The sequence below is a fragment of the Marmota marmota genome, unplaced genomic scaffold (genome assembly GCF_001458135.2).
Source record: "Marmota marmota marmota unplaced genomic scaffold, marMar, whole genome shotgun sequence".
NCBI classification, from domain to species: Eukaryota; Metazoa; Chordata; class Mammalia; order Rodentia; family Sciuridae; genus Marmota; species Marmota marmota.
The window spans coordinates 36,513,118-36,540,617 of record NW_026000229.1 but is presented as its reverse complement, the minus strand read 5'-3'; the positions used below and the strand labels follow the sequence as shown (position 1 = coordinate 36,540,617).

Sequence of the window (27,500 nt, the reverse complement as noted above, 5' to 3'; positions counted from 1 at the left end):
AAAAAAGTGGCAGCTTATTTCTTTTTTAAACCTTTGCCAGGCAAAAAAGTACAAGACAAAGGGCCGTGGTAATGAAACCTTAATATTCCAGAGCAGTCTTTCAGGGGGATGGATCCTGTGCCTTGTACTTTCCGGAGCCACCGGAACCTCCCAGGGCCAGTCCTGGGACAGGAAGTCTGAGCTGTTGCCTGCCCCCTGTGCAGCGTTCAGGGATGCCCTGATGGGGGTGCTTCCTGTACTACTTCCCCTCAATGCTATTGCACACAACCCAGGAGATTCATGGAGTTGATACTCTGAGGCTCTCCCACCTTGGGCTCAGCCTCTGCTTCTCTCACAAGAAGAAGCTGCCACATAGTTCTCTGGAGTTAAAGGGTAAGCTCCTCTTGGAGAAGAGAATCCTGAGTGGCAGCGGGGAAGTCATCTGGACAGTGTTCTGCAAGTCACTGTTAGTAATAAGATGGAACTTCTCCATGACTCCATCCACGTCATCGTAGGCTCCTGCTCATCCCACTGCCAAGTTCCCTTGCTGCTGCTTGGAAGTTTTCTTTGATTTGCAACAGAGAGCATCTAGATGCCTAGAGTGCATCTGTTTTCTGTGAAAACTTTTTCACAGAAGGCACCTGTGGAGGCTGCCATGGCCACACTCAGCAGCGCTGCTGCATAGTGTTAGGCACGTTTATTCCAGCATCCATGTGAATGGTGCCCCCTGGAGTTGTGCAAGGAGGCACCTCAGCCTTTGGGAGGGCAGCAGTCAGCAGGGGGGATCCGATCCTATTTTTAGAAATATCTAGAAAGGAGAAGTGCAGCTCAAGCTGCTGTCTGTCAGTCTGTCAGAGCCAATCCTACTTCCTCTCCCGAAACAGGCTAGAACTGCTCTTCCAGCTTTCCTCTTCCTATGACTGACGTGTTCCCTCAATCTCTAACGTGTTCCCCCAATCTCTAAAGCTAGACATGCAAAAGAAAAAAATGGAGAGGCAGGTGGAGGCTGATAAGGAAGAAGAAAAGGGGTTTTAAAAACAAAGAAAGTATGGACATTTTAATAATATCAATTCTTTCCACCCATGAACATGATTTCTTGGATAGGACCCCAAAAGCAAAAACTGATAAGCAGGATTACTTCAAACTAAAAGCATCTGTACAGCAAAGGAAACAATCAAACCAAGTGAAGAGAAAACCTACAGAATGTGAAAAACTATTTGCCAGCTATTCATCTGACAGAGGTTCAATACCCAGAATATACAAAGAACTCTAAAAACTTAACAGCTGGTGGCACATGTCTGTAATCCCAGGAACTAAGGAGGCTGAAGCAGGAGAATCTCAAGTTCAAAGCCAGCTTTAGTGAGGCCCTAAGCAACTTAGGGAGACCCTGTCTCAAAAATTAAAAAGAATTGGCAATGTGACTTAGAGGTTAAGATTTCCTGGATTAAATCCCTAGTACCAAAACAAAACAAAAAACATGCACACACAAAACCCAAACAAAAACTTAACAACAAAAAAACAAGTAATCCAGTTAAAAAACTTTATGGTCTGAATAGACATTTCTCAAAAGAAGAAACACAAATGGCCAATAACTGTGTGAAAAAATGCTCAACATTATTAGCCAATAAGGTAATAAGAATCAAAACAATGAGAACCATCTCACTCCAGTTAGGTGACTATTACCCAGAACAAAGAACAAACAAGCAAACAAACAACAATAACCACCAAATGCTGGCAAGGATGTGGGAGAAAAAGGAACTGTTATACACTGCTGGTGGGAAGGTAAACTGATACAGCCATTATGGAATACCATATGGAAGTTTCTAAAAAAACTAAAAGTAGATCTACCATATGTTCCAGCTACATCACTCCTGGGTACAGATTCAAACAAAGGAAATGAAGTCAGCATACAACAAGAGATCCTGAATGCCCATGTTTATTGCAGCACTCTTCACAATAGCTAATATATGGAATCAGTTCAGCTGCCTATCAAAAAATATACATATATGTTTATATACACACACATATATGCGTATTATTTTGTCATAAAGAAGAATAAAATTCTGTCATGTGCAGCAAAATGGACGGAACGGAAGACATCATGTTAACCAAAATAAACCAGACACAGAAAGACAAGTATCTCAAGTTTTCTCTTATACATGAAAACTAAATAAAAACAAAATCAGAAACAGTCAGTGGGGGGCACAAAAAAAAGAAAGGCAGGCTAGGAGTAGCAAACAGGTAGGGAAAGTCATAACAGCAGAATGTGTGCTAAGGCAGAGCTGCAGATGAGGCTGGGTCGCTCTCCCTACACAGTGCCAACACCCACTGACTTCACTGGGAACTCTGCTGAAAGATTATGGGGATGGTACAAATAAAACACATCTCTAATTAAGATGGAACTAATCCCACAACTTTTTTTAAAAATATTTTTTTTAGTTGTAGATGGACACAATATTTTATTTTTATGTGGTGCTGAGGATGGAATTCAGTGCTTTCCACATGTGAGGGGAGCACTCATACCACTGAGCTACAACCTCACAAAGTTGTGCCCTAATCCCACAACTTTGTATCTATAAAATAATAAACTTATTGTTTTTTGATTTTACTCTATTTCCCCTGCCCTCCATAGAACAAGGAAGCAGCTCAAAGTACCATAACCAAAACAAAAGGAATAGCCAGGGAGGTGAGGTGACCTATCCTGAGTCAGCAGACTAAATCCAGACGTCAGAAGAAACTTAGGTGTCCACTGGGATAAGCCCCCTGACTGCAGGAAGCCAGGGCACTTCGTGGCATTCAGCCACCACTTAACATGACTAGAGACAGGGCAACCTGATCCATTTCAATTTATTAGAAATTGTTCTGTGAAGTCTTATAAATGTCCAGTCTTGGGACTTAGCTCTGGTCAATGAAGCCACCCAGAACAGGTATAAATATTGATGTCCTCTGGTAGACTAACAGATATTTGAACACAACTAGCATATTCTCTATGACTTTTCTCTTCTAGAAACTGTTGTTCTATTTTTGAATCTTTACATGCAATTGGCAATAAAAAAAAGTTTAAATATCTTGACCAAAAATGACAGTTTGCTGGTCCTTACCGATTCAGGAAGGCATTTCCAAAGCGACTAAGCTTCCGAAATGGCTTTTTGGGGTCCACGACTAATGCATTCCCAGGGGTACTGCCCTCAGTCTCCCCATACATCACAGCGATGAAGGAATCGGTGGTGGGCTCTGGACCAATCCTCATGCCTGGGAAATCCTGCTCCAGTAGGTATCTGGGAAAAGGGAAAGGAAAAGAAAGCAGAGCAGTTGTCACAAAATGAGAGGTCAGAAAGCTGCCTGGGGTTACCAATGTTTTACATATTCATTTGAAAATATTAACTTCAAGAAAAGGAGACAAATCTGCCCTTAAAGCTTGAAATTTTTTTGAAGTATTTTTTTCCACCATTATGAGGAACCTGGTGAAAGAGTCAGACTTCTTGTGGACTTAATTAGGCCTTCTGAAGGTGTTCCTGCTCAGCACGGCAATTCTTGTTTGTGATTCCACTGATGCAGCAGAAGCCACCAAGAGAAGCGCCTGCCCCATGGCTCCTGTGCTCAGGCTCCTGCTCAGGCTCACTTCAACTGAGCTGCAAGCAGGCACAGCTTCTCTGTGGTCCCCAGGCATCCTGTGCCTGCAGTCATCATGGTGCTCACCATGTTACTGCACTCGTCTGTCTGTGGGCTCCACAAGGCATTTGGGTGACGGGGGCCTGAGGAATGGGGCTCATGGTACAGTGCTTGTCTGGTATATTTGAGATCCTGTGTTTGATCCCCAGCACCACAAAACAATGAAAATAAATAAAGGGGACAGAGTCCTGTCCCAGCCCAGCCAGAGAGATGGATGATCATTCACCTAGGGAAGGAAGGGTTCAAGGAAGAAAACCTGCATGACTTTCTGCAGCTCCCCACTGAAACAAACAATTTGGTTCTAAACTATTTGTTTTTAAAAGTCTTGATTGGTCCAGGGATAGAAGGAAAGAACCAAATATCAAATATCAAACACAATTTTACCATCTTTATAAGAATGAGAAATGAAGCTACCCTTTAAACTGTTTTCTATGTAAAGAAAATAGAAATTGATTAGCAATCTTAGTAGGCAATAAACCTTTAATTGGTGTGATGCTAGTTTTAACTTTGCCCAAAGTATCTACATTTCTGTGAAGTTGTGGAGCCCTAGAATAGATACATCATTTCAAAGTGTTCCCTAAATCAAGAGTAATTATGGAAAAAAGTCACCTGGTGTTTACTAAGAAGGCACAAAGCCTTCTCTTTGCACTATGACTTAGTCTTTACAACATTCTCAGGTGGGTGATAACACTATCCTCATTTTGAAGGTGGGAACATTGAGGCATCAGAGGCTAAGTAACTTGCCTAAGTTCACACAAGAAATGTTTGAGAGGAAATTGAATGCAGGCAGTTTGACTTCTGAATTTGAGCTCTCTTTTTTGTTTTTGCTTTGTTTTGAGAAGGATCTTGCTATGTTGCCCAGGCTGGCCTTAAACTCCTGGTCTTAGGTAATCCTCTCAACTTGGTCTCCTGAGTAGGTAGGACTACAGGTTTATGCCACTGTGCCCAGTTCTCCAGATGGGTTTAAACTTGGCCTTGAGTGAGTGGCTTGCTCAGAGATGAGCACAAGGGACATTCAAGACCCTCACCCAGGGTATGCCACTGAGTATAAGGCTTCCTCTATTTTCTCTAATTAAGGGAAAAGGGCTCTCCAAACTGTCCCCCCGTGCAGTTCTCTGGCCTCCGTGATGATGCAGGTCAGTTCTCCCCATCCTCTCTAGAGAGAAGTTGGATTAAGAATGTGCTATTGTTTCAAAGCATGTTCATATAAAATTTAATACTGTTTTTCAAAACTCTTTCAATGAAAACCTTAGTGCATCTAAGATCCCAATAAATATCCTCAGGAGCAGAAATGTCCTCATTGATAAATTCTTTAAAAATTACACACAAATCGTAGGAGCATTGGTACAAGTGACTGGGAGAATGTCTCGCAGTCTGTGAAACTGCAGCATTCAAAGTGTCTCCAGAGCATGTGGATTTCAAATGCCCAGATGAATATGGAATTCAGGCTCACAGCCATTCTGGGATCTCAAGTCTGAAGTCATTTGGCAGTAAAGCTAGAATTCAAAATCTCATTGCATACCCTGCAATGTCCAGTTTAAATTCTATGCCCTGTGGCTGGGATGAGGGTAGGCCCTGAGGCCCTAGGAAGAAACTGAGGAAGGGAGCCAGTGCTGAGCTCCCTGAGGCACACAGTTCCCAACTCACAAAAGGGTCATGTCCAAGGGTTGGTTTGACACCTAATAGGCCCAGTTCCATAGGCTCAGTGTTAACAGCAGAAGGTGGCTGGACCAGCCAGCCTACAAAAGATCACACATACAGTAAAACAGACAACCAGACAAGAGGTGTACCATCAGCTTCTGGGATAAGGACACAGGGTTGAGTCTCACCCTGAGTGACTTGCTGCCATACGGCTCCTCCTCTGCACCTTCCCCAGATATGGGCAGGAGGAAGTCCTTCAGGTTCCAGACCCGGGAAAGAAAAATGGGCCTTGGGCAGGAATGAGAGGGCATGTGCATGGTGTAGTAAGCAGTGGGTCCCCAGTTGGACAACTCATGTGTAAAGTGTATTTAAGTTGATGACCACTGTGGAGAAGTTACTGAATTATCTTCTGAAGTTTCACTTATATAAGAGCACAGCAAATTCTATTAATTTTGAATAACAAGAGTTTCAGGGGAAAAACCTCAATTATAAAATTATTTAAAGAAGAGCAGGTGTTTCCTACTTTCAAGTTTATGCGACAATAAAAGCTAGAGTTTCCTAAGTAGCTAGCCTGCCAGACAACTTTAATGTCAACTTATTTTTAAAGCAAGCTGCAAATATGAAACAATGCGAAGTACAAGGGGCCCCCTCAACGGTGACCTTGGCGAATTATTCAGTCTCTGGGTCCCAGATACAGAGGAAGAACTAGAACCAGGAGGAATCACTGCACTATAAAACTTGCTTAGGTTATTAATTTGTTTAGTGATACTTTCTCCCAAAAGTAATAAAAAGTCAAAATTCACTGTTCAATTTCATTATCAAAATAATACAAATTAAAGACATAGAATATTAACATTTTTTTTTAAAAACATAATACTGAATGCCAGTGAGGGTCTTATGAAATACACATCCTTAGCTATGTTGGTGAACAGTTGGTATGATCTTACTGCAAAGGAATTTGCAGGATAAGGAGTATTTACATCAGGGAGCCCTTATGAGCTTGTTGTCTGTCACCTACTATGGGGGTGAGTTGTGGGCCTATTTTCTCTTTTCCCATGGATTGTCACTTTCTGCAGGGCACAGCCTACAGATTCAGAACTTTAGACCTCAGTCTTTGGAGTCATTTTATCTAACCCCTTATCTTTACAGGGAAAGAGAGTATGGATTAGTGCAGGAAAGTGACTTATTGTTGGTCAGACTCAGTGGCCACAGGACCCGGAACCCCTTCCTTCTGGCCCAAGGCTTTTGCTCTTGCGTCAGGCTCAGCCCCATGACCTTGAGACCCTCCTAGGTCCCCAGCTCACTGGCACCCTCAGTAGGACCTGTCAGACACATGAGTTAATATAACTCTAAGCTGACTGCTCTGAAGTGTTCACTGACATGCAGACATGCCACACTGCTGGGCAGGCAGGCACATGTCAAAGCAGCAAGGAAACTAAAAACAACCAAGATAATGACGTGGAAAAAGTGACATTGAAGTGATGAAGTTCAAAATAGCAACCTGGAAGGGAAGGGTCGGAGGGGATCCTAAGGTATGATGGACCCTAGAGGATTAGCCTTGCAGCCACATGGACCAGGCTGATCCACTGTTTAAACCCCTTTATGAACCCCTCAGGGACTTTCCCCAAACTAGGAGTCCCAGGGATTCTGTGGGTTATCTACAATAACAAAAGTTCAAAGAACAAGGGGCCACAGGAAAACTACAGAAAATAATCCACCATGACTCTGAGCCGAGCAGCCCACTCCACAGGCATCCTGTATGTTAGAGGCTTGATTCTTGTCCTTGGAGCCACTGTGCTCCCCTTTCCTGTGTTCTCAGGGAGGCCTGCCAACTCAAGCGGTGATTACTCTGAGGTATTTGAGCCAAGCCATTAACATAAAAAGGTACGGACATTTGGATTCCAAGCAGCTGTGCGGAAGAGGCAGGGTGGACAGGAGACCTGACCTCTCCTTGTCCCTGTCCAACAAGGTCCTCAGTCCAGCCTCATCCAAGTGGCTCCTGGGCACTTGAGCTGCCAAAGCTACACTCAAGGAGTTGCTTTGACACAAGCGTATACGTGGGTGGTATCTCTTTAATTGCTTAGGCTGGAGCAAATTCCTTAAACTTCATAGAAAGAATGTCTTTTGTGACAAAGGGAAGAAAAATCTCTCAGGACAACAAAACATCCCCAAGCACCATTTTCTTGAAGGTGGGCCTAACAATGACTAAAAAATAAGCACCATAAGAGTGACATTATTTTAGCTAAGTGCCATTTCCATGTAGCCTTAAATTGGAAATGCTTAACCTTCAACAAATACTGAAAGACAAATAAAAGAAAAAAAAAAACTAACAGAATTCTATAAATGCTTCCCAAGCAATGAACATGCTCAAATAGAAGCACACACTTGTGCCAGGCACAGTTGTCGCACACCTGTAACCTCAGCTTTTTGTGAGGCTCAGTCAAGAGGGTGGCAAGCTTGAAGCCAACCTCAGCAACTTATTGAGCCTGTCTCAAAAAAAAAAAAAAAAAAAAAAAAAAAAGTTGAGGGGCGTATTTAGATCAGTGGTAGCACACTTACCTAGCATGCACAGGGTCTTGAGTTCAATCCCAAGAACTGAGGTGGGGTGGGGGAGAGTGACATTATTCAATGATAGATACCCAAAATTCTGGCTGTGAACTTTGTTACCCCTGGGAATTCTTCATGCATTCTCTCTGGGTTTTGGCTATCACACTTGTGTTTGGAATAGAAAGAGATGTAGTATGATTTTTAGTAACACATGTCCCTAATATTTGAGGACGTGGTATTGGTATGTGCTAGATTTTTTTTTTTTTTTTTTTTTTTGTATAGGAGCTTGAACTCAAGACCTCATGCATGCTAGGCAAGAATTGCTACCACCACTCAGCTACATACTTAGCCACTGAAAAAAGTTACTTAGAGACAGGAGTCTTGTTAAATTGGTGAGACTGGCCTCAAACTCTTGATCCTCCTGCCTCAGCCTCCTAAGTAGCTGGAATTACAGACATGTACTGCTGTGCCTGCCAAGTTGTGCTAAAGTCTTTACATGAATAATCTCATCTCATCCTAACTACTTTATGGGTAGTTTATTATTTTTACTCCCATTTTACAAATGAGGAACTTAAGGCTCAAACAGGTTAAGTGTTTTATTAAAAGGCAGTATTTCTTTCTAGTCCTGCATTAAATCAGAGCATGAGAGGCTGAGTCAGCCTCCAATGGCAATGTTTACAGGAACATGTTTTGTGAATCATAACAAATAGACAAACGGAAGATTTAAAAATAGGTATTCAATATGTACTCTAAAAAAATAATACAGCATATGTATTTGAGGTATTGTTTGAGCATTAATTTAACATTATCAAATCAAAGTCCAGAGAAATGATTCGTGATGAAAAACAGGAAATATGTTTGTGCCTACAAAGGCATCGATCAACTTATTGGTATGTCTGAAATATTTTTCAAAAGAGCACGAAACTAAACCAACAGTCACCTCATTCCTTTGAGTATTACTAAGGTTTTAAACCATATAGATGTAAAGGAAGCTTAACAGGAAGGACAACTTTGAGTTCAGTGGAGAAGTGATATTCTTTTATTTTTAAATTAGGACTAAGTTTAAACATATTTATGATAAATTTTGGGAAGTTTCACATAATATATTTTTATTGATAATACTTGCTCCACTATTCCACCAGGAAAGAGATAGGAAAGAAAAGGTTAGTCCTTCCATCCTGATTTTTTTCTAAACTTAGAAATGTTTTTTTAAAAAAATAAGTTTTTATATATATATAATATATATATATATTATATATATATGTTTAGTTGTTGACTTTTATTAATTTATATATAGTGTGACTCAAACCCAGTGCCTCACACATGCTAGGCAACCACTTTACTACTGAGCTACAACTCCAGCCCTAAACTTGAAAATGTTTTTAAAGCACTTTCCATCATTTAATCCATCCTTGTGTTTAACACCAAGCAGCAGAACTAGGAGAAGAATCTAACACTGATTACTGAAAAAATCTTATCAAATGGTCCAGGGCATATAATATTCCCTGGTAAACAAGTACTACCTCTATCACTGCTACTTCTAGATACTATCAGACAGCACGTTATTCTATAACTGTGTTGTATAGTTTATGATACATTGCACACATTCATCTTGACATTTCATCCTCACTTTCACTGGAGCAGATAAATTTTTAATTTTTTTTTTTTAAATTTTAGTTGTAGATGGACACAATACCTTTATTTTATTTATTTATGTGGTGCTGAGGATGGAATCCGGTGCTCCAGGCATGTGAGGCAAGTGCTCTACCACTGAGCCACAACCCTAGCCTGGAGCACATATCTTTATCCTTAGCTTATAGACGAGAAAACTGCTGAGGACAAGCTTAGTAGCTCACATGAGACTACACTAGTTCAAGGTAATGACTACTTTTAGCATTTTGATATATTTCCAGTCATTTTTCTGTGAATAGGATTTTTTTCTTTATAAAACTGTAGTCATAAAGTGTCTAAACAACTTTGCATTAGTTTTTAAACATTAATATTTCCTCACAGGATTAAAAATTTGAAGCTGGCTGTGGTGGTACATGCCTGTAATCCCAGCTATTCAAGAGGCAGTGTCAGGAGGATCGAAAGTTGAGGCCAGTCTCACTGAGTGAGACCATGTCTCAAAATAAAATAAAAAAGGCTGGCAGTGTAGCACAGTGATAATACACTTGCCTTGTATACATGAGGCCCTGGGTTTGTTTCCCAGGATTGTAAGAACAAAACAAAACTCTGAAAACCGGAGGGAAGTATGTATCAATGTAGTTTGCCATTTCCTGTTAGGCATTTAACAGTTTTGTTTCTTGGGAGTAGGGTTGTAACTTAGTTGTAGACTACCTACTTAGCATGTGTGAAGCTCTGGGTTCAATCTCAGCATTAAAAACAAATAGCTGGGGCTGGGGATGTGGCTCAAGCGGTAGCGCGCTCGCCTGGCATGCGTGCGGCCCGGGTTCGATCCTCAGCACCACATACAAAACGAAGATGTTGTGTCCGCCGATAACTAAAAAATAAATATTAAAATTTAAAAAAAAACAAACAAAAAAAACAAATAGCTTTCCTTTCTTGCTATTATAAATAGGCTGAGATAGATATCAGTGAACAAATACATACTTTAAAATTTTAATCTTCTTTGAGGGCTGGGTTTGTAATTCAGTGGTAGAGTGCTTGCCCAGCTCATGTGAAGCACTGGGTTCGATTCTCTGCACTGCATATAAATAAGTAAAAAAAAGTAAAGGTCCACTGACAACTAAAAAAATTATTTTTTCAAAATTTTAATCTTCTTTGAATTATTGAAAAACGAAGTTAGATCTTCATTTCTACTCTTAAAAATTTCCATTTAAAATTCCATGCCTTCCTTAAGTATGAAGCCTGTTTTATTTTCATTTAGTTAAATCATTGACATATTATCTTTAAGATTGCTTGCTGGTCTTTCAAACTGCTATCTTTGAAACTGCTGTGCCTTCTCAGGGAATGGAAATTAGCCTGTTGAACCAAAACATTGCAATTTATTGGGTGCAGTTTTGTATTGGGTGCAGTCTTGCCTCAGCTTTGACTGGAATTCAAACTATTTAAATGGGAACTACATGGAGTACACTACTATCTAACCTGCTGCCACTACTTATACCCCTCCTTCATGACTTTCAGAGGAGGGTGAGGAAAGGGAGAGGAAGTCTGTTGAAATCAAATCAATTTCTTAGAGTCCTGTATCACCCCAGTCTTTCATTTGCTCACACAATGAATATTCATATCTTTGATAACTTATAATTTATGAATCTAACAACAGACTTTAGGTTGCAAATTCTTATCTGCAATATCCACAGGTCTTCATGGTAGAAGGGCTTATATATCACAGCATTTTCCAAAATTACTTGACTATGGAATCCTTTTTAGCCCTCTAAACACTTATTAATTATCCCCATGATTATGTGCTACAGGACACAGATGAAAAGAAAAGGTAAAAATGGCATTCAGCAAAACTCATTAACCATTCTAGTTTTTCAAATAAAATCATTTTTCAAATTAATAAGAGAGATAATTTCTTAATGTGATTAATTTATAAAATATTAAATCAATACTTCAGAGGATATCTTAATGTGAAATAAGAAAGCTAACCAGAGAAACTTGGTACACCCACTTCTCAGTATGATAAAAGTAATCATGAATATAACTAATACAGCAGATACCTAGAAGACTTAGGAGAATTTACTGAAAAGGGTCTAGAGTCAAATGACCAGATACAAATAAAAATTCAAAACTCCATAGCTGCTTTATATACTCAGCCCAAGAATATAAAGGAAAAAAATCTTATTCACAAGAGCAGCTGAGTATAAAATTCCTAAGGACAACATTAAGAAGAATTATATAGGATATGTAGGAGTAAATCATCCCTTTCTAGGATATATTAAAGAGGGTCTGACTCAAAGAAGTGCTGAAGTCCTGCTTGGGAAGAGCAAATATGAAAATATAACTTAGAGATATAATATAGTTCCAATGCAAATGGATTCCTAAAGGATTTTTTTTGACATAACTAACAAAGTAATTTTAAAGTTCTCAAAGAATAAGAAAAAATTGTAGTACTTGGAAAATAAACGGAAATGACCTGAGAAGGGTGTGACACGACCATATGTTAAAAAGTATTTAAAAGTGACATTACTTAAGACAGTATGGTGCTGGCATGAGAATTTACAAACAAAAAGGATTCAAGATAGTGAATTAGAGAAAGGCTGCATTTCCAGGTGTTCTATGGCTCAGGATTCAAGCAGTGGGAGTACTCCCTCTCAGTGAGGCTCTGGGAATCTACAAGGACACTACAAGTTTACAGGGTAGAGATTCTGCTGCTGAACTAAACCCAGCCAAGACACAATGCACCTTACTCCACACACAAAATAACCACACTTGAACTTCAGCGATACTTCCATACCAAGAATAGAAGAGACAAAACCTCCAAACTAACAACCAGACCACAAGGAGGAGTGGGTAGGGGGCCACTCATGGACAGTCATGCCTACAATAAAAGCAAAATTAACATAAAGGCTACAGATGCCACACCTACAAGGGGTATCAAGGTAGATCACTCCAGGGCACTTTGGCAAGAGAAGACTGTGTCCTAAAAAGGCCCACACATAAAAGTGGAAGAGAAATCCATCCCAATAGATGCATAAAACCCAATACAGGAATAAAAAAATATGAAAACCGAGGTAACATAACACCTATTAAAGTTCATAATTCACCAGCAACTGACTTCAAAGATGTTGAAATGGATGAAATATCAGAAAAAGAATTCAAAGAATGATTATAAAAATGATCAATGAACCAAGGAAACACAGAAAAACAAATAAATGAAATAAGGAAGTCAGCATAGAATATGAATGAGAAATTCGATAAGGAGAAACCATGACCAGAATATATAGAACTCTGGGACAACATTTAGAGATCAAATTTAAGAATCATTGGAATTAAAGAGGCTTGTGAGATGTACTCAATGGCATGAATTATTTTTCAGGGAAATAACAACAGAAAAATTTTCTAACCTTGAGAGGTGTCCCCCAAAAGCTCATGTGTGAAACAATGTAAGAAGCTTTAGAGGAAAAACAATTGGATTATAAAAGCCTTAATCACTGACTTAATCCCCTAGGATTAACTGAGTGGTAACTGAAAGCAGGTATGGTGTGGTTGAAAGAGGTGGGTCCCTGGGGGCATGGCTTTGGGATGTATATTTTGTTTCTAGCAAGTGGGGTCTCTCTTTGCTTCCTGGATCATCATGTGAGTTGCTTCCCTCTGTGACACACTCTGATATGATTTTCAGTCTTACCTCAAGCCCTAAGGAATGGAGCCTGTTGTCTGTGGATTGAGACTTCTGAAACTGTGAACCCCTCAATAAACTTTTCCTCCTAAAATAGTTCTGGTCAGATCTTTTAGTCACAGCAGTGAAAATACTGACCGAAACAAAATTAGTACTGTGAAGTGGGGTTGTTGCTGTGACAAACCTGATTGTGTGGCTCAGAAGTTTTTTGAGTTTTTTGAAATTGTGGGAGGAATTATGCTTAAGCAGTGCACACTGGAAATGCTTTAAATTGTTGTAAGCTGAGCTTACTAGCCAATTCTGGTGGGAGCTCAGAAGACCAGAATGCCAATAGGACCATGGACAGTGAAGACAGGGCTTGAGAGGGTTTAGAGGAAAAGGAGGACACTATCAGTGATTGGACTAGAGGCCATTCACATGTTCTGGCTGAGAAGCTATCTGCATTTTGCTGGTGTCCTGGGACTTTCTGCAAGGCTGATTTTAAAAGTAACAGACTTCTTAATCTGGTGGAGGAAATTTCCAGATAGCAGAGCATTCAGGTGGTGGCATGGATATTCTTGGTGACTTTTAGCCAAACTTATTGTGATAATCAAGAGCAAAAAGCAGAACAGCACGATTTGAAAAACTTGGACTTAAAAAGGTGGGTCTAAAACTGGGGCTAAGGAAGTTGCAGTTGTTAAAAACATTTTTTTAAACTTTATTTTATTTATTTATTTATTTTTATGTGGTGCTGAGGATCGACCTTGCATGTGCCAGGTGAGCGCTGTGCCGCTGAGCCATAACCTTAGCCCCAACATTTTCACCACTAAAGAAATGCTACTTTGCCTAGAGATAATAGGAATGATGGCTTGAGGGCATCTCAGGAGCTGGTAAGATCATACCCACCTCAGGCTCAAGGGAATAAAAGTAGAAATTCTCTTGAGAAGAGACTAGTGGGGCACTCTTCTTATGCCTCCTTATGCCAAGGAGGCATAAGAAGTTTTTTTCAGCATACTCAGCTACCAGTGTCCCTGGAGGCTTGGCTGCTGCCTGAGATGGCGGCAGACCTTGGCATCAACCAGATGGTGATGGTTCTGCAGGAATGCAGGATGCTGGAGTTGGGGGGTCATGGAGGCTTCCAGGAAGATTTCAAGGGAAGGCCTGGAAGAGTAGGCAAAGTGCAGCAGGGTTACAGTCTCTGCGGGGCTGCCCCTGAAGGGCAAAGCATGGAGATGTGAGGAGGAAGCTGAAGCTGCAGTGGAGACCCCTAAGATTAAGAAATACCAGTAAAGTGGGACATGGTTCTAGGGAACCTGCAAGGATCCAGCAGAGACAAGCCAACAGAAAAGCCACTTGGGCTACAACCAAGAAGGCCACAGGGGCAGAACTACACAAGCCTTTTGAAGAGAACATCAGGAAGCCATGTACTTAATCCTGATACTGAACGTGGAGCTACAGGACATGTTTGCCCAGCTGGATTTCAGTCTTGCTTTGGTCCCATTCCTTCTTTCTATGTCTCTAATTTTGTGAATGGAAATGTTTATTCCATATCATTACATATTGGATAGTTTTTAAAAGCTTTTGATTTTTACAGGAACTCATTATTCAAGCTTGCCCTGAGTCTCAGAGGAGACTTTGGACTTGAACTTTGGGGTAATCTTGTAACTCGAGACTATGGGGACTCTTGGAGATGGACTAAATATATTTTGCATTGTGAGATGGTCATGAACTTTTAGGGGTCAGGGGTGGAATGTTATAGTTGGATGTGAGGTATCTCCCAAAAGCTCATGTGTGAGAAATGCAAGAAGCTTTAGAGAGATATTGGATTATAAAAGCCTTAATCTGATCATTGAATTAATCCCCTGATGGGGATTAACTGAGTGGTAACTAAAGGCAGGCCGGGTGTGGCTGGAGAAGGTGGGTCCCTGGGGGCATGGCCTTGGGGTATATATTTTGTACCTGGCAAGTGGGTTCTCTCTTTGCTTCCTGATCATCTGAAACTGCGAGCCCCCAAATAAACTTTCCTCCTAAAATAGTTCTGGTCAGGTTTTTCAGTCCCAGTGGTGAAAAGCTAAAACAGGCATGAATCATTTTGCAGGGAAATAATAACAGAAAAATTTCCAAACTTTGAGAATGAGATGGACATCTAGATATAGAACACATTCAGACCCCAAACAGACAAGATCAACAAAGAACCTCTCCACAACACACAATTAAAGTGCCTAACATTCAAAATCAGGATAGAATTTTAAAAGCTGACTTCTAAGCTGGTACTACAGAAAATACCTAGATGGACAACTCATTTTAAGAGTGGCTAAGCAAATGAAAAATAGAGCCAAATTATACATTAGAAATAAGTCAAAATGGCAGGAATTAATAAAAATCTGTCTGTAATAACATTGAATGTAAATGGTTTCAACTCTCCAAATAAAAAGACCTAGACTGACAGAAAGGATTAAAAGACAAGAATCAACTATATTTTGTTTGCAAGAGACTCACCTTATAGACTTACAGCTATAAGGAAAGTGAAAGGAGGGAATTTGATATACCATGCAAACGAATCCCCAAAACAAGCAGGAGTAAGCCATTCTCATATCTGACAGACTTCAAGCCAAAATTAATCAGAAGAGACCAAAGGAGGTAAAAGGAACAATCCAACAAAAAAAAAAACCACAATGGTAGTAAACATTTATGCCCAAATGTTGATGTACCTAATTACATAAAACTGACACTATTGGGCTGGGGTCGTGGCTCAAGCAGTAGCGTGCTTGCCTGGCGTGCGTGGGGCGCTGGGTTCTATCCTCAGCACCACATAAAAATAAAATAAAGATATTGTGTCCACCGAAAAACTAAAAAAATTTTTTTAAAAAGCCGACACTACTTGAATTAAAAACTCGGATAGACAGCAGTCTATCTAATATTGTACAAAGCAGTACAATAATACTGGGTGGTTTCAAAACACCATTCTCAACAACAGATAGATCATCCATACATAAACTTAGTAAAGACTCTTCAGACTAAAAAATATTATAAATCAAATGGACTTAATAGACATCTATCTATAGAATATTTCATCCAACAACAGCCAAATACGTTTTCTTCTCAGTTGCTCATGGAACTTTCTCTAAAACAGACCACATTTCAGGCCATGAAGCAGTTCTCAGCAAGTACAAAAAAAAAAAAGAAAATTTGATATAATTTCTTATCTGATCACGATGTGGTAAAATTAAATATCCACACCAAAAAAAAAAATCTACAGAAACTAAATAAACACATGCAGATAAACAATACACTTTTGAACAATGGATGGGTAATAGAAGAAATCAGGGGAAAAATTTAAAAATTCTTAGAATCAAATGAGAATAATGATGCAACATACCCAAACATCCATGACACTATGAAGGTGGTTCTAAGAGGAAAGTTTATAGCTATGAGTGCCTACATAAGAAAATCAGAAATATCCCAAATAAACAACCTAATGATACATTTCAAGGTCCTGGAAAAACAAGAGCAAATCAAATCCAAAACCAGGAAAGGAATAATTACTATCAGAAATGAAATCAATGAAATAGAGAATAAAAAAATACAAAGGATCAATGATATGAAGAGTTGGCTCTTTGAAAAGATAAACGAACAAACAAAAATATTTGTTCATAAATTTTAAGTATACCTACATATAAAAAATCATCACAAAAAGCTAAAAGGCAAGCTTCCAGTCAGAAGAATATCTATAATAACCATGGAAAAGGATTAATCTTTGTTATTGTGAAAAATATTCAATATATCTATATTGAAAAGACCAATGAAAAGAAATGAAAGTTGGGCAAAGTTCACAGACAATTCACAAAGAAATATAGATGATTATATATATATTTTTAAGTTTAACCTCAATAAAAAAAAACAGCAAATTATGTTAATACTTTTTAGTTTTACTGACAAATTGGTGAAATAGTGATTTTTCAAAATGGGATTTGAATTTGAAATAACTTTTCTGGAAAAGAATATATTAAGTATAAATAAATGTAAGTAAATATATTTAGGAATATATAAGCCTAAAAACTATCTTTTTGATGCAGTAATTTATGCTCAGACTATTCTAAGAAAAAAAAAACCTAGAAATAAAAATTTATGACTAAAAACATTCATTGCAACATTATGTATAACTGCATAAAATTAGAAACAACCTAAATGCTATAGTTGTACTATAGAATATGATGCAATCATTGAAGTTACTTTTGAAGACTATTTAATGACATAAGAAAATATTCATTGTATTTTAAATGAAAAAAATCACTTAACTAGATTGTATTCATCATTTAATATATAGTTTTGTGAGCATGACTTCTATGTCTTCATATAAGTCTTTGTTAAAAATATGAACAGATGGATCCTGGAACAGGTGGAAAGGTCACCAAAGTCAGCCTCCCTCTTCTAGGTTAAAGCCAAGCTTCTTCAGGCCTAATGGCCCAACTGTCATTGTTCCATTAACTGAATTTTCATGTATCAATGGTTCTCAAAGGTTTCCTGGAGGAGGCTGTATAAGAATCACTCTCAGAGAGCCTGCCTCACAGAGATTCTGACTCAAGAGGTCTGAGAATAGACCCTCATATCTTTCTTTTTTAAAGGTCTCCAGGTGATCTGGTCTTCAGCCAGACTCAGGAACTCCAACTTTCTCATTCATAATTTCCTAAGGTTTGAAAAGTACATTGAATGCATTTTAGAGGTAAGTTTCTAGGTGTGAGATAAGGAAGAGAATTTTATAATTAACCCCTGCCCCCCATCTCTCCTGATACACTGCTACTTGCAGGTAAATAATGTAACAAGTTGACAAGCAGCAGACCTGTGGATCTGGCTGTGCTGACTGCTGTGGCCAACACAACAAACCTGCCCTCCTTCTCAGAAGTCCTGTCTCCTTAGTTCTTGAACACTAGCTGCTTACAGGCCCTCTCTATGCTTCCCCATCCTGCCTTCCATCTACTTTTAACTCTGAGGTCATGCTCATCTTTAATCAAATCCACATAATGCCTGTGACCAGGGCATGGTTCCTCCCCTCCAGTGCCAGTTGCTAAGGATTTTCTATATTTGATGCCTCACCTCCCACTCATTCCTCAACCCACTGCCATCTGGCTTCAATCACCACCACTTACAGACAAGGCTCTGGCCAAGGTTACCCTGGCTCCTGATGGCTAACCCATGGGTTTTTTGTTTGTTTGTTTGTTTCAATCCTTTTCCCAGAAGCATCTGACCACCCTTCTCCCTTTCCGTGGCTTTTGTGGGGTCATTTGCTGTTCTGCTTGACTTGCACCAACTTCTTTTTTGGGAAATGCTTCTTTTTTTTTTTTTTTGAATGAAGTGTCTTTTTTTCATTGAAAAGCTATCAAACTGTCTAGTTACATTTCTCCCCTCCAAATCCACAAACTGGGTAATAACCGAGTCTCTAGGCAACATATTCAAAGCTGATTAAAAAAACAAAAAACAAAAAACCCGAGTCCTTCGGTCCAATTAAGGGAACCCTGCTACATACAGGCAAATCTATCCCAGTGGTACTGCTCGACTCCAGGAGGCTGGAAGAAATCCTAACAACCCCAACTCAGAACATTTACTTCAAGTAGCCTTTTTCCAGTTTCCAACTCATGAATAAAGATAATATTTTTTAATTCTATTTCAGAAAATTTTTTGCAAGTTGTTTTATTTACAACGCCAACTTTTAAAAGCTCACTAAAGTTAACTGGACAATAAACTAGGCAGAAATCGCTTTACAAAAGGAGGGAAAGCCCAAAATGCCACTTTCTACAGAGAACCCACAGTTCAGTTTTATTCAGAGTAAAGAAAAAAAGAAACTTTCTCTCACACTAAAAGAAATTCAGCCATAGGTTTGGAGTCTGTACTCAAAGTACACATGCAATAAGGACAATATTATGCTAATACAATTGATTTGCTGCTGCATTTGTCTACTGTTTGTCTAATATTAACAATTATAAACAGAGCAGTGCAACTAGTATTTGGAACAATCCTTATAGTGTTACAGTGTCAGGTACATTTCACTTCTCTTCACACCACTGGTTCTCTTTGCGTACCTGGGCTTCCTCCTCTTCAGTAAAGTCATTTTTGATATTGAAGGTTTTCCGAATCTCCTCAGGAGTTTTCCCCTTGATCATATTGGCAACAGTCTTGCACGTAACATCAAGCAAACCTTTGATGTCTAAGTAGTTTGCAGCCAGAATAAGTTCAAAAAGTGTTCCTTACAATCCTAGACACTGGCTCCCAAATACTGATGCTCCCAAATCCATAATAGCCTAGATATTCCACTGAGCTCGGAATGCCCCTATCAGCCCTCACAGACATCTTCCCTTAGTGTCCACTCAAATACAACAGGCTTGAATGTAAATGGATAATTATGCCCATCCTTCCTCTTCTTGTGTCCCAATCTCAGTGAATGGCTCAACCACCACTAGCTATCCCAGAAACCTGGGCTTAATTGCTGACACTCCCCCACCCTTACTCCCTTTTCCTTTTTGGGCAACTATTTTTGGAACATTCCTCAGGGTCCAGCTTTAGGTTACATTCTCAAGGAGGTCTTTTCCAGCCCCTAAGCCTGCATGTTATGTCCTACATGTGACCTGGACAGACTGTGTTTCTTGTATCTTGGCCTTTGTCACCAAGANGGGCTTCCTCCTCTTCAGTAAAGTCATTTTTGATATTGAAGGTTTTCCGAATCTCCTCAGGAGTTTTCCCCTTGATCATATTGGCAACAGTCTTGCACGTAACATCAAGCAAACCTTTGATGTCTAAGTAGTTTGCAGCCAGAATAAGTTCAAAAAGTGTTCCTTGGTCAACTTTCAGGAATTCTTGGTCCCAAACAGGGATATCGTCTGTTCGCTTTTCTTTGTTCTCATCATCCTCAGGAGGAGGGGGGTCATCCTTGTGGTGTGTGCACCACTGAATGACCTTTTTTAATATTGCTGCATTAACATTTGGTAGAGGAACTGGGTCATCATCTCCTTCATCATCCATTCTCAAATCTTCCAACATGGTCTTGATTGTCACAGATTGTTTGGCAATTTCTACGTCAACTTCAAATATCTCCCCATCAGAACTCTGCAACTTAATTGAAGGCATGGTGTTTGGTCTCAAGAAAAACGGCGGTCCGGAGGCTGAAGGGAGCGGGGCGGCGACCACACGAGGAAATAAAAAGGTGCTGGACAAGGCCACTCCCTGGGAAATGCTTCTTAAGAAGCTGCCTTCCCTCATGCTTTGGCCATGTGGTTTGGAGGCTGCCCACCCTATCCAGGAGCTCCATCTCTCGCTCTAGGGATTAGTTCAGGGATTGGGTTTATGGCCATATGGAACCAGTGAGACTCAAATCTGAGACTTTTGCTGAAACTGTTGGGGAAAAGATTTCTTCTTTCCACTGGGGTTGCTGAGCTGCAGAACGTGAGTCTGTAACTCAAGATGGTCAACTGCACACACCACAAGGGGCAACTGCCTGAGAAAGAGCCAATATAGACAAAGCAGAGGGATGATAGTGAATCCTGATGGCATCACTTGGAGTCCTGGGTGTGCCTGAAGCTGGCACATCCTGGTCTGATCAGTCTTACGAAATTTTTTTCTCTCTTTTACTTCAGTCATCTCCAGTTAGATTTCGGTCATTTGTAACCCCCAAAATCCAATGGTAACTCTAGCTACCATTCTCCCTTGGCATTATTCCACTGCTCTGATGACTTTCCCCCTATGGTTTCCACAAGTTCCTTCTCCTCTCACTTTCAAATGCTAGTGTTCCTTACAATCCTAGACACTGGCTCCCAAATACTGATGCTCCCAAATCCATAATAGCCTAGATATTCCACTGAGCTCGGAATGCCCCTATCAGCCCTCACAGACATCTTCCCTTAGTGTCCACTCAAATACAACAGGCTTGAATGTAAATGGATAATTATGCCCATCCTTCCTCTTCTTGTGTCCCAATCTCAGTGAATGGCTCAACCACCACTAGCTATCCCAGAAACCTGGGCTTAATTGCTGACACTCCCCCACCCTTACTCCCTTTTCCTTTTTGGGCAACTATTTTTGGAACATTCCTCAGGGTCCAGCTTTAGGTTACATTCTCAAGGAGGTCTTTTCCAGCCCCTAAGCCTGCATGTTATGTCCTACATGTGACCTGGACAGACTGTGTTTCTTGTATCTTGGCCTTTGTCACCAAGAGCAACAATGGCCTGTTGATTCTTTTTCACATTATCCATGAGCGTGAGTTCTATGATAGCTGTGCCAACCCCTAAAATCAATATTATCTGAAAAAAATGAATATCAGGACCTGTAGGTGTGATCTTATATTGTATGCTGCAAATATAGTCTATTATTTTATAAAAATTAAATATCTCAACATTCTAGAGAGATCTGTAGAGGGCATGGTATTTGGCACAGAAGACTATAATTTTCATCTGGATAAGAGCAAGAACAACCAAATCAGGCACTTAGTGTTTCTTTAATGGAATTTTTGTTTGTTTTTAATAAATGGATGCCACCAGCCTGCCTCCTAATGAATGCCTTCACTTTCCTTCTCTTTACTCAGTCTAGAGGCTTGTCAAAGGAATAAATTCGGGCTTTTTTCCTACACTGAATCCATTTCCCCTGTTTTTGGGGAAAATTAAGACATTTTTCTGCTTTTAATTTTCTGATACTTTGCATATTCTTCATCATCTCTTCAAAATCACCAAATTCTTTGAGCATAATTGCAAATTCTTTCTTTTTTGTGCATATTTTTTTATTTATATATGACAGTGGAATGCATTGCAATTCTTATTACACATACAGAGCACAATTTTTCATATCTCCAGTTGTATACAAAGTATATTCACACCAATTCGTGTCTTCATACCTGTACTTTGGATAATGATCATCACGCTCCACCATCATTAATAACTCCATGCCCCCTCCCTTCCCTCCAACCCCTCTGCCCTATCTAGAGTTTGTCTATTCCTCCCATACTCCCTCTCCGTATTCTACTATGAATCAGCCTCCTTATATCAAAGAAAACATTCGGCATTTTTTTGGGGGGGATTAGCTACTTCACTTAGCATTGTCTTCTCCAACTCCATCCATTTACCTGCAAATGCCATGATTTTATTCTCTTTTATTGCTGAGAAACATTCCATTGTGTATATATGCCACATTTTTTTTATCCATTTATCTATTGAAGGGCATCCAGGTTGGTTCCACATTTAGCTATTGTGAATTGTGCTGCTATAAACATTAATGTGGCTGTGTCCCTATAGTATGCTGTTTTTTAAGTCCTTTGGGTATAGACCAAGGAGAGGGATAGCTGGGTCAAATGATGGTTCCATTCCCAATTTTCCAAGAAATCTCCATACTGCTTTCCATATTGGTTGCACCAATTTGCAATTCCACCAGCAGTGTATGAGTGTACCTTTCCCCCCACATCCTGGCCAACACTTATTGTTGTTTGTCTTCATAATAGCTGCCATTCTGATTGGAGTGAGATGAAATCTTAGAGTGGTTTTGATTTGCATTTCTCCAATTGCTAGGGATAATGAACATTTTTTCATATATTTGTTGATTGATTGTATAACATCTTCTGAGAAGTGTCTTTCCAGATCTTTGCTGAACTTTTGCAGGACCTGGGCTCTGGGGATGGGGACATCAGATTGCTCTTCCTAAGTTTTTTTGGGGGGGTGGGGGATGGGGGTAAATTGAACCCAGGACCTCCTATATAGCAGGCAGGCATTAAATCCTCAGCCCTTTTTATTTTGAGATAAGGTTTGGCTAAATAGTCCAGGCAGACCTCAAATTTGGATCCTCCTGCCTTAGCTTCCCCAGTAGCTGGGATTATAGGTATGTACTAGAGCACCCAGATCTCCTTTGGGTTTTAATCCCTTCTCAAACAGGGTGGGGTTATAATAATAATAATAGAATATTTTCTTTAAGAGAAAAGAAGGAAGCAAAATAATAGCAGAGTAGTTCTTCTTTCTATTAATGTTGCAGCAACAGCCCCAAGCAGTGGGCCTATCACTTCCTGATTCTTTGTTTTGTTCTAATCATACCTAAAAATTCTCGTTTATTGTCCCAAGCCCACTCCAGTTTTTGACCCTTTGTACTATCCATAAAACTTGTTTCTACGTTGCATGTGAGCCCCTGTCCTTTTCCCCTATTAAACACTATATTTAAGTGATAATATTTAAAGTTTTAAAACACAACTATATTATCAAGCATTTGTATAAGAAAATATTGATCATAGCTTGAGATTACTAACCTGAGTGCTATGAATAATGAACAGGTTTGTACACTGACCAGCATACACAGGGGGAAAAACACAGAGGGATTCATGGTGGCTACTTGTTCTCCCTCTCTCATGTTTACTATAGTTGTTTTTGCCCTTGTGTTCCTTTAGCTTATTTCTACTTTGTTTTCTTTTTAGCATCCATTTTTCTTTTTAAATTATTGCACTGGGACTAATTACAGAATTATGGAAATTTAAAAAATCAGAGGCCATTTGGTGTTGGAAGAGTGAATTGTTTCTTTCTTTTTTAATTTTATAGAAATACAATTCATATACCAAAAAATGCACCCTTAAAATGCTATAGTCTTGGGCTGGGTATATAGCTCAGAGACAGAGCACTTGCCTAGCATGGATGAGGTCCTGGGTTCCATCCCCAGCACCATAAAACAAAACAAAACAAAACCCCCTCAAGTTGTACAACTAACACATTATCCAATTTCAGAACATTTTCATCACTTTAAGAAGAAGCCCAGTAATAGTCTTCCTTCATTCCTTTTGTAAGCTGGATATTCAATTGTCCCAGCACCACTTGTTGAAAAGACTATTCCTTCCCCTACTGAATTGTCAAATTGTTTTTGACAAGTTTCCCCTTGTCAAAAACCAACTGACCATAAACGTGAAGGTTTGGTCTTAGACACTCAATTGCATACTATTGGTCTAGCTGTCTACCCTTCTGCCAGTGTTGAATGTATTGTTTGCATGGCTATACAGTAAGTTTTGAATCAGAAAGTATGAGTTCTCCAAACTTTGTTTTTTCAAGACTGTTTTACAGTTTTGGCTATCCTGGGTACATAAGAATTATAGAATCAGCCTGACAATTTCTGATCAAAAAACAATAACAAAAAAAGTGAATTACATTCTTAATAGAAAATGTGTTGAGACTATGAATAAATTTTGGGGAGTATTGCCATCTTAACAACATGTCTTCTAATCCAATGATACAGGATGTTTTTCCATTTATTTAGGTCTTCCTTAATCTCTTCCAATAACATTACATAGTTTTCAACGTAGAAGTCTTGGTTGCTATGTAAATGGAATTGCTTTCATTTTCCTTTGGGATTATCACCCCTGAGGTACCTCTTCAGTCCCCCATCTGAATCAAATTCATGTATCCTGTGGCCTCACCATGCTTCCTGTCCACACTGATTTTCTGAACCTCTCAGGTCCACCTTACATCCATTGCCTAAGGACAAAGCCACTTAACTCAGGGAAGGTTTCAAGCACACTGGCTTCTTTTCAGGTGATTCTTCCCTCATCTATGGCCTGCATAGGGCTCCAGTACCTACTGAGAAGTAGTCATTTTTTTTTTTTAATATTTATTTTTCAGTTATCGGCGGACACAACATCTTTGTTTGTATGTGGTGTTGAGGATCGAACCCAGGCCGCACGCATGCCAGGCGAGCACGCTACCGCTTGAGCCACATCCCCAGCCCCAGAAGTAGTCAATTTGGATGTGGTTGCTAGGAGTTGAATCTCAGAACCCTTCTTAAAACTATACTTAGCTATTCCACAAAGTTTCCCCTAGATAATGAAACTCTTATAAGAATATAATGAAATAGTAATTTTGGGGGAAAAACTGATCCTTGTTCCCATGAATTGAGTTGTGTTCCCCTACATCAGGTCTGCTTATTAATCAGGCTGTGGGAGTGGAGAGAGGGCTGCATTGCTTCCAGGTTGGGACTCCCTAATTACACACAAGCACAACAGCAGACAAACAGGAAGAAGTGCCTGGGGTGCTGTGGACATGCCACTACTAAATTATATCAGTGTTATGCTCTTATTCAATGTATGCTCAAAAAAAAAAATCCTCCTCCCACTCTTGTACAACTTGGTTGTAATACTTTATTATCCCAGCACTTTATAAACTGGTATTACTAAGACCTCAAATGTACCATCTGTTTGTCATCTTTGGAAGAGCCAGTTACTGTAATATATTGATAGTTCATTTCTGAGTATCTGGGATAACATATTTAATAATATGTTCACTTTACTAATAAACACCAAATAAAATAATTTTAACCTTATTTTCTTCAGTCTTCCTTCATAGTCAATTTACTGTCTAAAATTAAATTCCAGTACACTGTGTACTTGATTTGTGAGTTCATTCACAATGTATTTGCAGGCCTAGATTTAACATATTTCCTATAGTGACAACTACTTTATTTGTAGAAACTATGTAGGTCACTGGAGTGGAGAAAAAGAGGTCACTACTTAACAGAAATGGCATGTGTCCAAATATAGATGCAATTTTCTAAACACCTGTTGATCATCAAATGATGAAGAGACTGTTAAAATTTCCAAAACCCTGGATGCAAAGCTTAAATGATCAGTCACTTTGTTTCAATTGATATGGAGTTTGACCCAGAAAAACAAGTCTTACCAAAAAAAAAAAAAAAAGAAGAAGCTTTAATAAGCTGGCTGCTTTAGAAATAAAATGATTTTAAAAGCAATCAGCTTCAATGTAAATTATTTCTCATCAAGTCACTCAGAGGAAGCTATAAGATTTGAACCACAGGGCAAGCACAGCAATAGCTTCCGGAGACACAGTAAGCAGAACAAATATTTTCAGTTGTCAAGGGTGAGCGGGAAGGGAATGATCCACCTAAGAAATGGAAACTAGCAAATAGTAACTTGACACTCCCCCTTAGTTACACAGACTGGTGAGGCTGCTACACACAGCTAACTTCCTACCGTCGGGTAAAGAGGCTGTGCAAAAGCTGAACGAAGGCTGGACTCCGCGAGGGTGGAACATATAAGGGCTTCAGGGGACCGGGGCTTGGGCAATACCCTCTAATGTTGTGTTCATTCATTCATTAAAGCTATGAGCCAGTCCCGTGCTAGGAACTTACCTGTCCAAATCTGACTCCATGGCCCATTCTGAATCCCACACCTCTGTCCCCATTTCCAGCCCTAGGCATCACTCCCTTATCAAGAAGATGCTTATTATATCGTCGCAATCCTTCCCTTTCCTGGGCCCCCAGGCAAGGGTGACAGAATTCAGCCATCCAGAGGAACGCCTTTTCAACAGCAAGGAAGATGGACTCGAGCACGCAGGAGATGGGTTCCAGGGCCCCAGGCCTTGTGAGGAGAGCAAGCTCGGACTTTAGGCGACCTCGCCCGGAGATGGAGCTGAGAGCACCGTGCTCCGAGGGGTACTGAGGTCAGATCGATACCGAAGGGGGAAGAAGTGGCGAGGGAGGAAGAGGCACCACAGGTTGCGGGAGGGCGATGGGAAGCTGGTGACCACAGGCGCACGTGGGAAGGACCCGCCCAGGTGGTGGGGGAAGGGGCTCTGGCAGGGGCGAGGAGGATTACCTGATGAAGGTGGTCTTGCCAGTGCTGTACTGGCCCACCAGCAGGATCATGGGCTTGTTTTCGAAATCTGCGTCCTCCAGCGCAGGCGAGTGGAACTCGTGGAAACGGTACGCCTCCTCCAGGGGCAACACCTTGCGCAGGTAGAGCGAGCGCAGGCCTCCGGTCACTGTCTGCACAGCGTCCGTGCCGCCCGAGCGCTCGCGCCCACCGGCTTGCCGCCCCATCCAGCTGAACATCCTGTAGCTCGTTAACGTTCCACGCTCACAACCAGCTTGGGGTTAGACCCTCGGTTCGCACTGAGCCGCCACAGCCGCACTCGCCGCAGCCCCGGCCTGGCCCCGCCTCGCCCCGCTACAGCCAATCTCCGGGCGATACGTCACGGGCGTACGTTCATTATTCAGAAGAACTCTCTCAGGTCCTTCCTCATTGGGTCTCTGCCAGCGAGGGTGGAGGCATTAGCCAATGGGGAGGAGGCTCTTAATGAATTATTGATGACCAAGTCCTTCTTGAGGGCTGGGCGGGGAGAGGATGCAGCCTGGGCTGAGACGCGTCCTCCGAAGGGCCTACTCTGTCACCGGGGCCCCACCTCTGGCCAGGTGGCGTAGGCTTCCGGGCAAATCTGAACTGGCAAGGACTTGCCTCTGGAGACAGCTCTGTCTCCTGAGACGTTACTCTTTCCAAGCCTTTGGATGTTGATACTGAGGACGAAAAATTCAGAAAGCTGATGAGCAGGGTTTTTACTTGCCGCCGGCAGGTTACTCTAACCCT

General features: G+C 40.4%; 2 protein-coding genes across 3 annotated transcripts in view; both read right to left on the bottom strand.

Moving 5' to 3' along the window:
- Positions 1-27,069, bottom strand: part of Ehd4 (EH domain containing 4) — a 90,001-nt gene extending 62,932 nt beyond the window's left edge. Inside the window, exons 1-2 of the mRNA XM_015480781.2 lie at positions 26,733-27,069; positions 3,081-3,257 (exon numbers count right to left, since the gene is read on the bottom strand). Coding sequence (XP_015336267.1) covers positions 3,081-3,257; positions 26,733-26,968 — 413 coding nt within the window. The 5' untranslated portion in view covers positions 26,969-27,069. The remainder of the gene's footprint in view (positions 1-3,080; positions 3,258-26,732) is intronic.
- On the bottom strand, positions 18,489-20,360 carry LOC107138192 (S-phase kinase-associated protein 1-like). Of its 2 annotated transcripts, none has more exons than XM_015480783.2 (2): positions 19,903-20,360; positions 18,489-19,316 (listed from the first exon to the last, which is right to left on the bottom strand). In XM_015480783.2, exons 1-2 carry the CDS (start codon positions 20,240-20,242, stop codon positions 19,165-19,167), a joined length of 492 nt encoding a protein of 163 aa, XP_015336269.1. In that variant the 5' UTR covers positions 20,243-20,360; the 3' UTR covers positions 18,489-19,164. The 2 variants fall into 2 exon arrangements, with proteins under 2 accessions (XP_015336269.1, XP_048649017.1); XM_048793060.1 differs by having other exon boundaries at positions 18,489-19,254; positions 19,841-20,359.
- Positions 27,070-27,500: the final 431 nt, after the last annotated feature.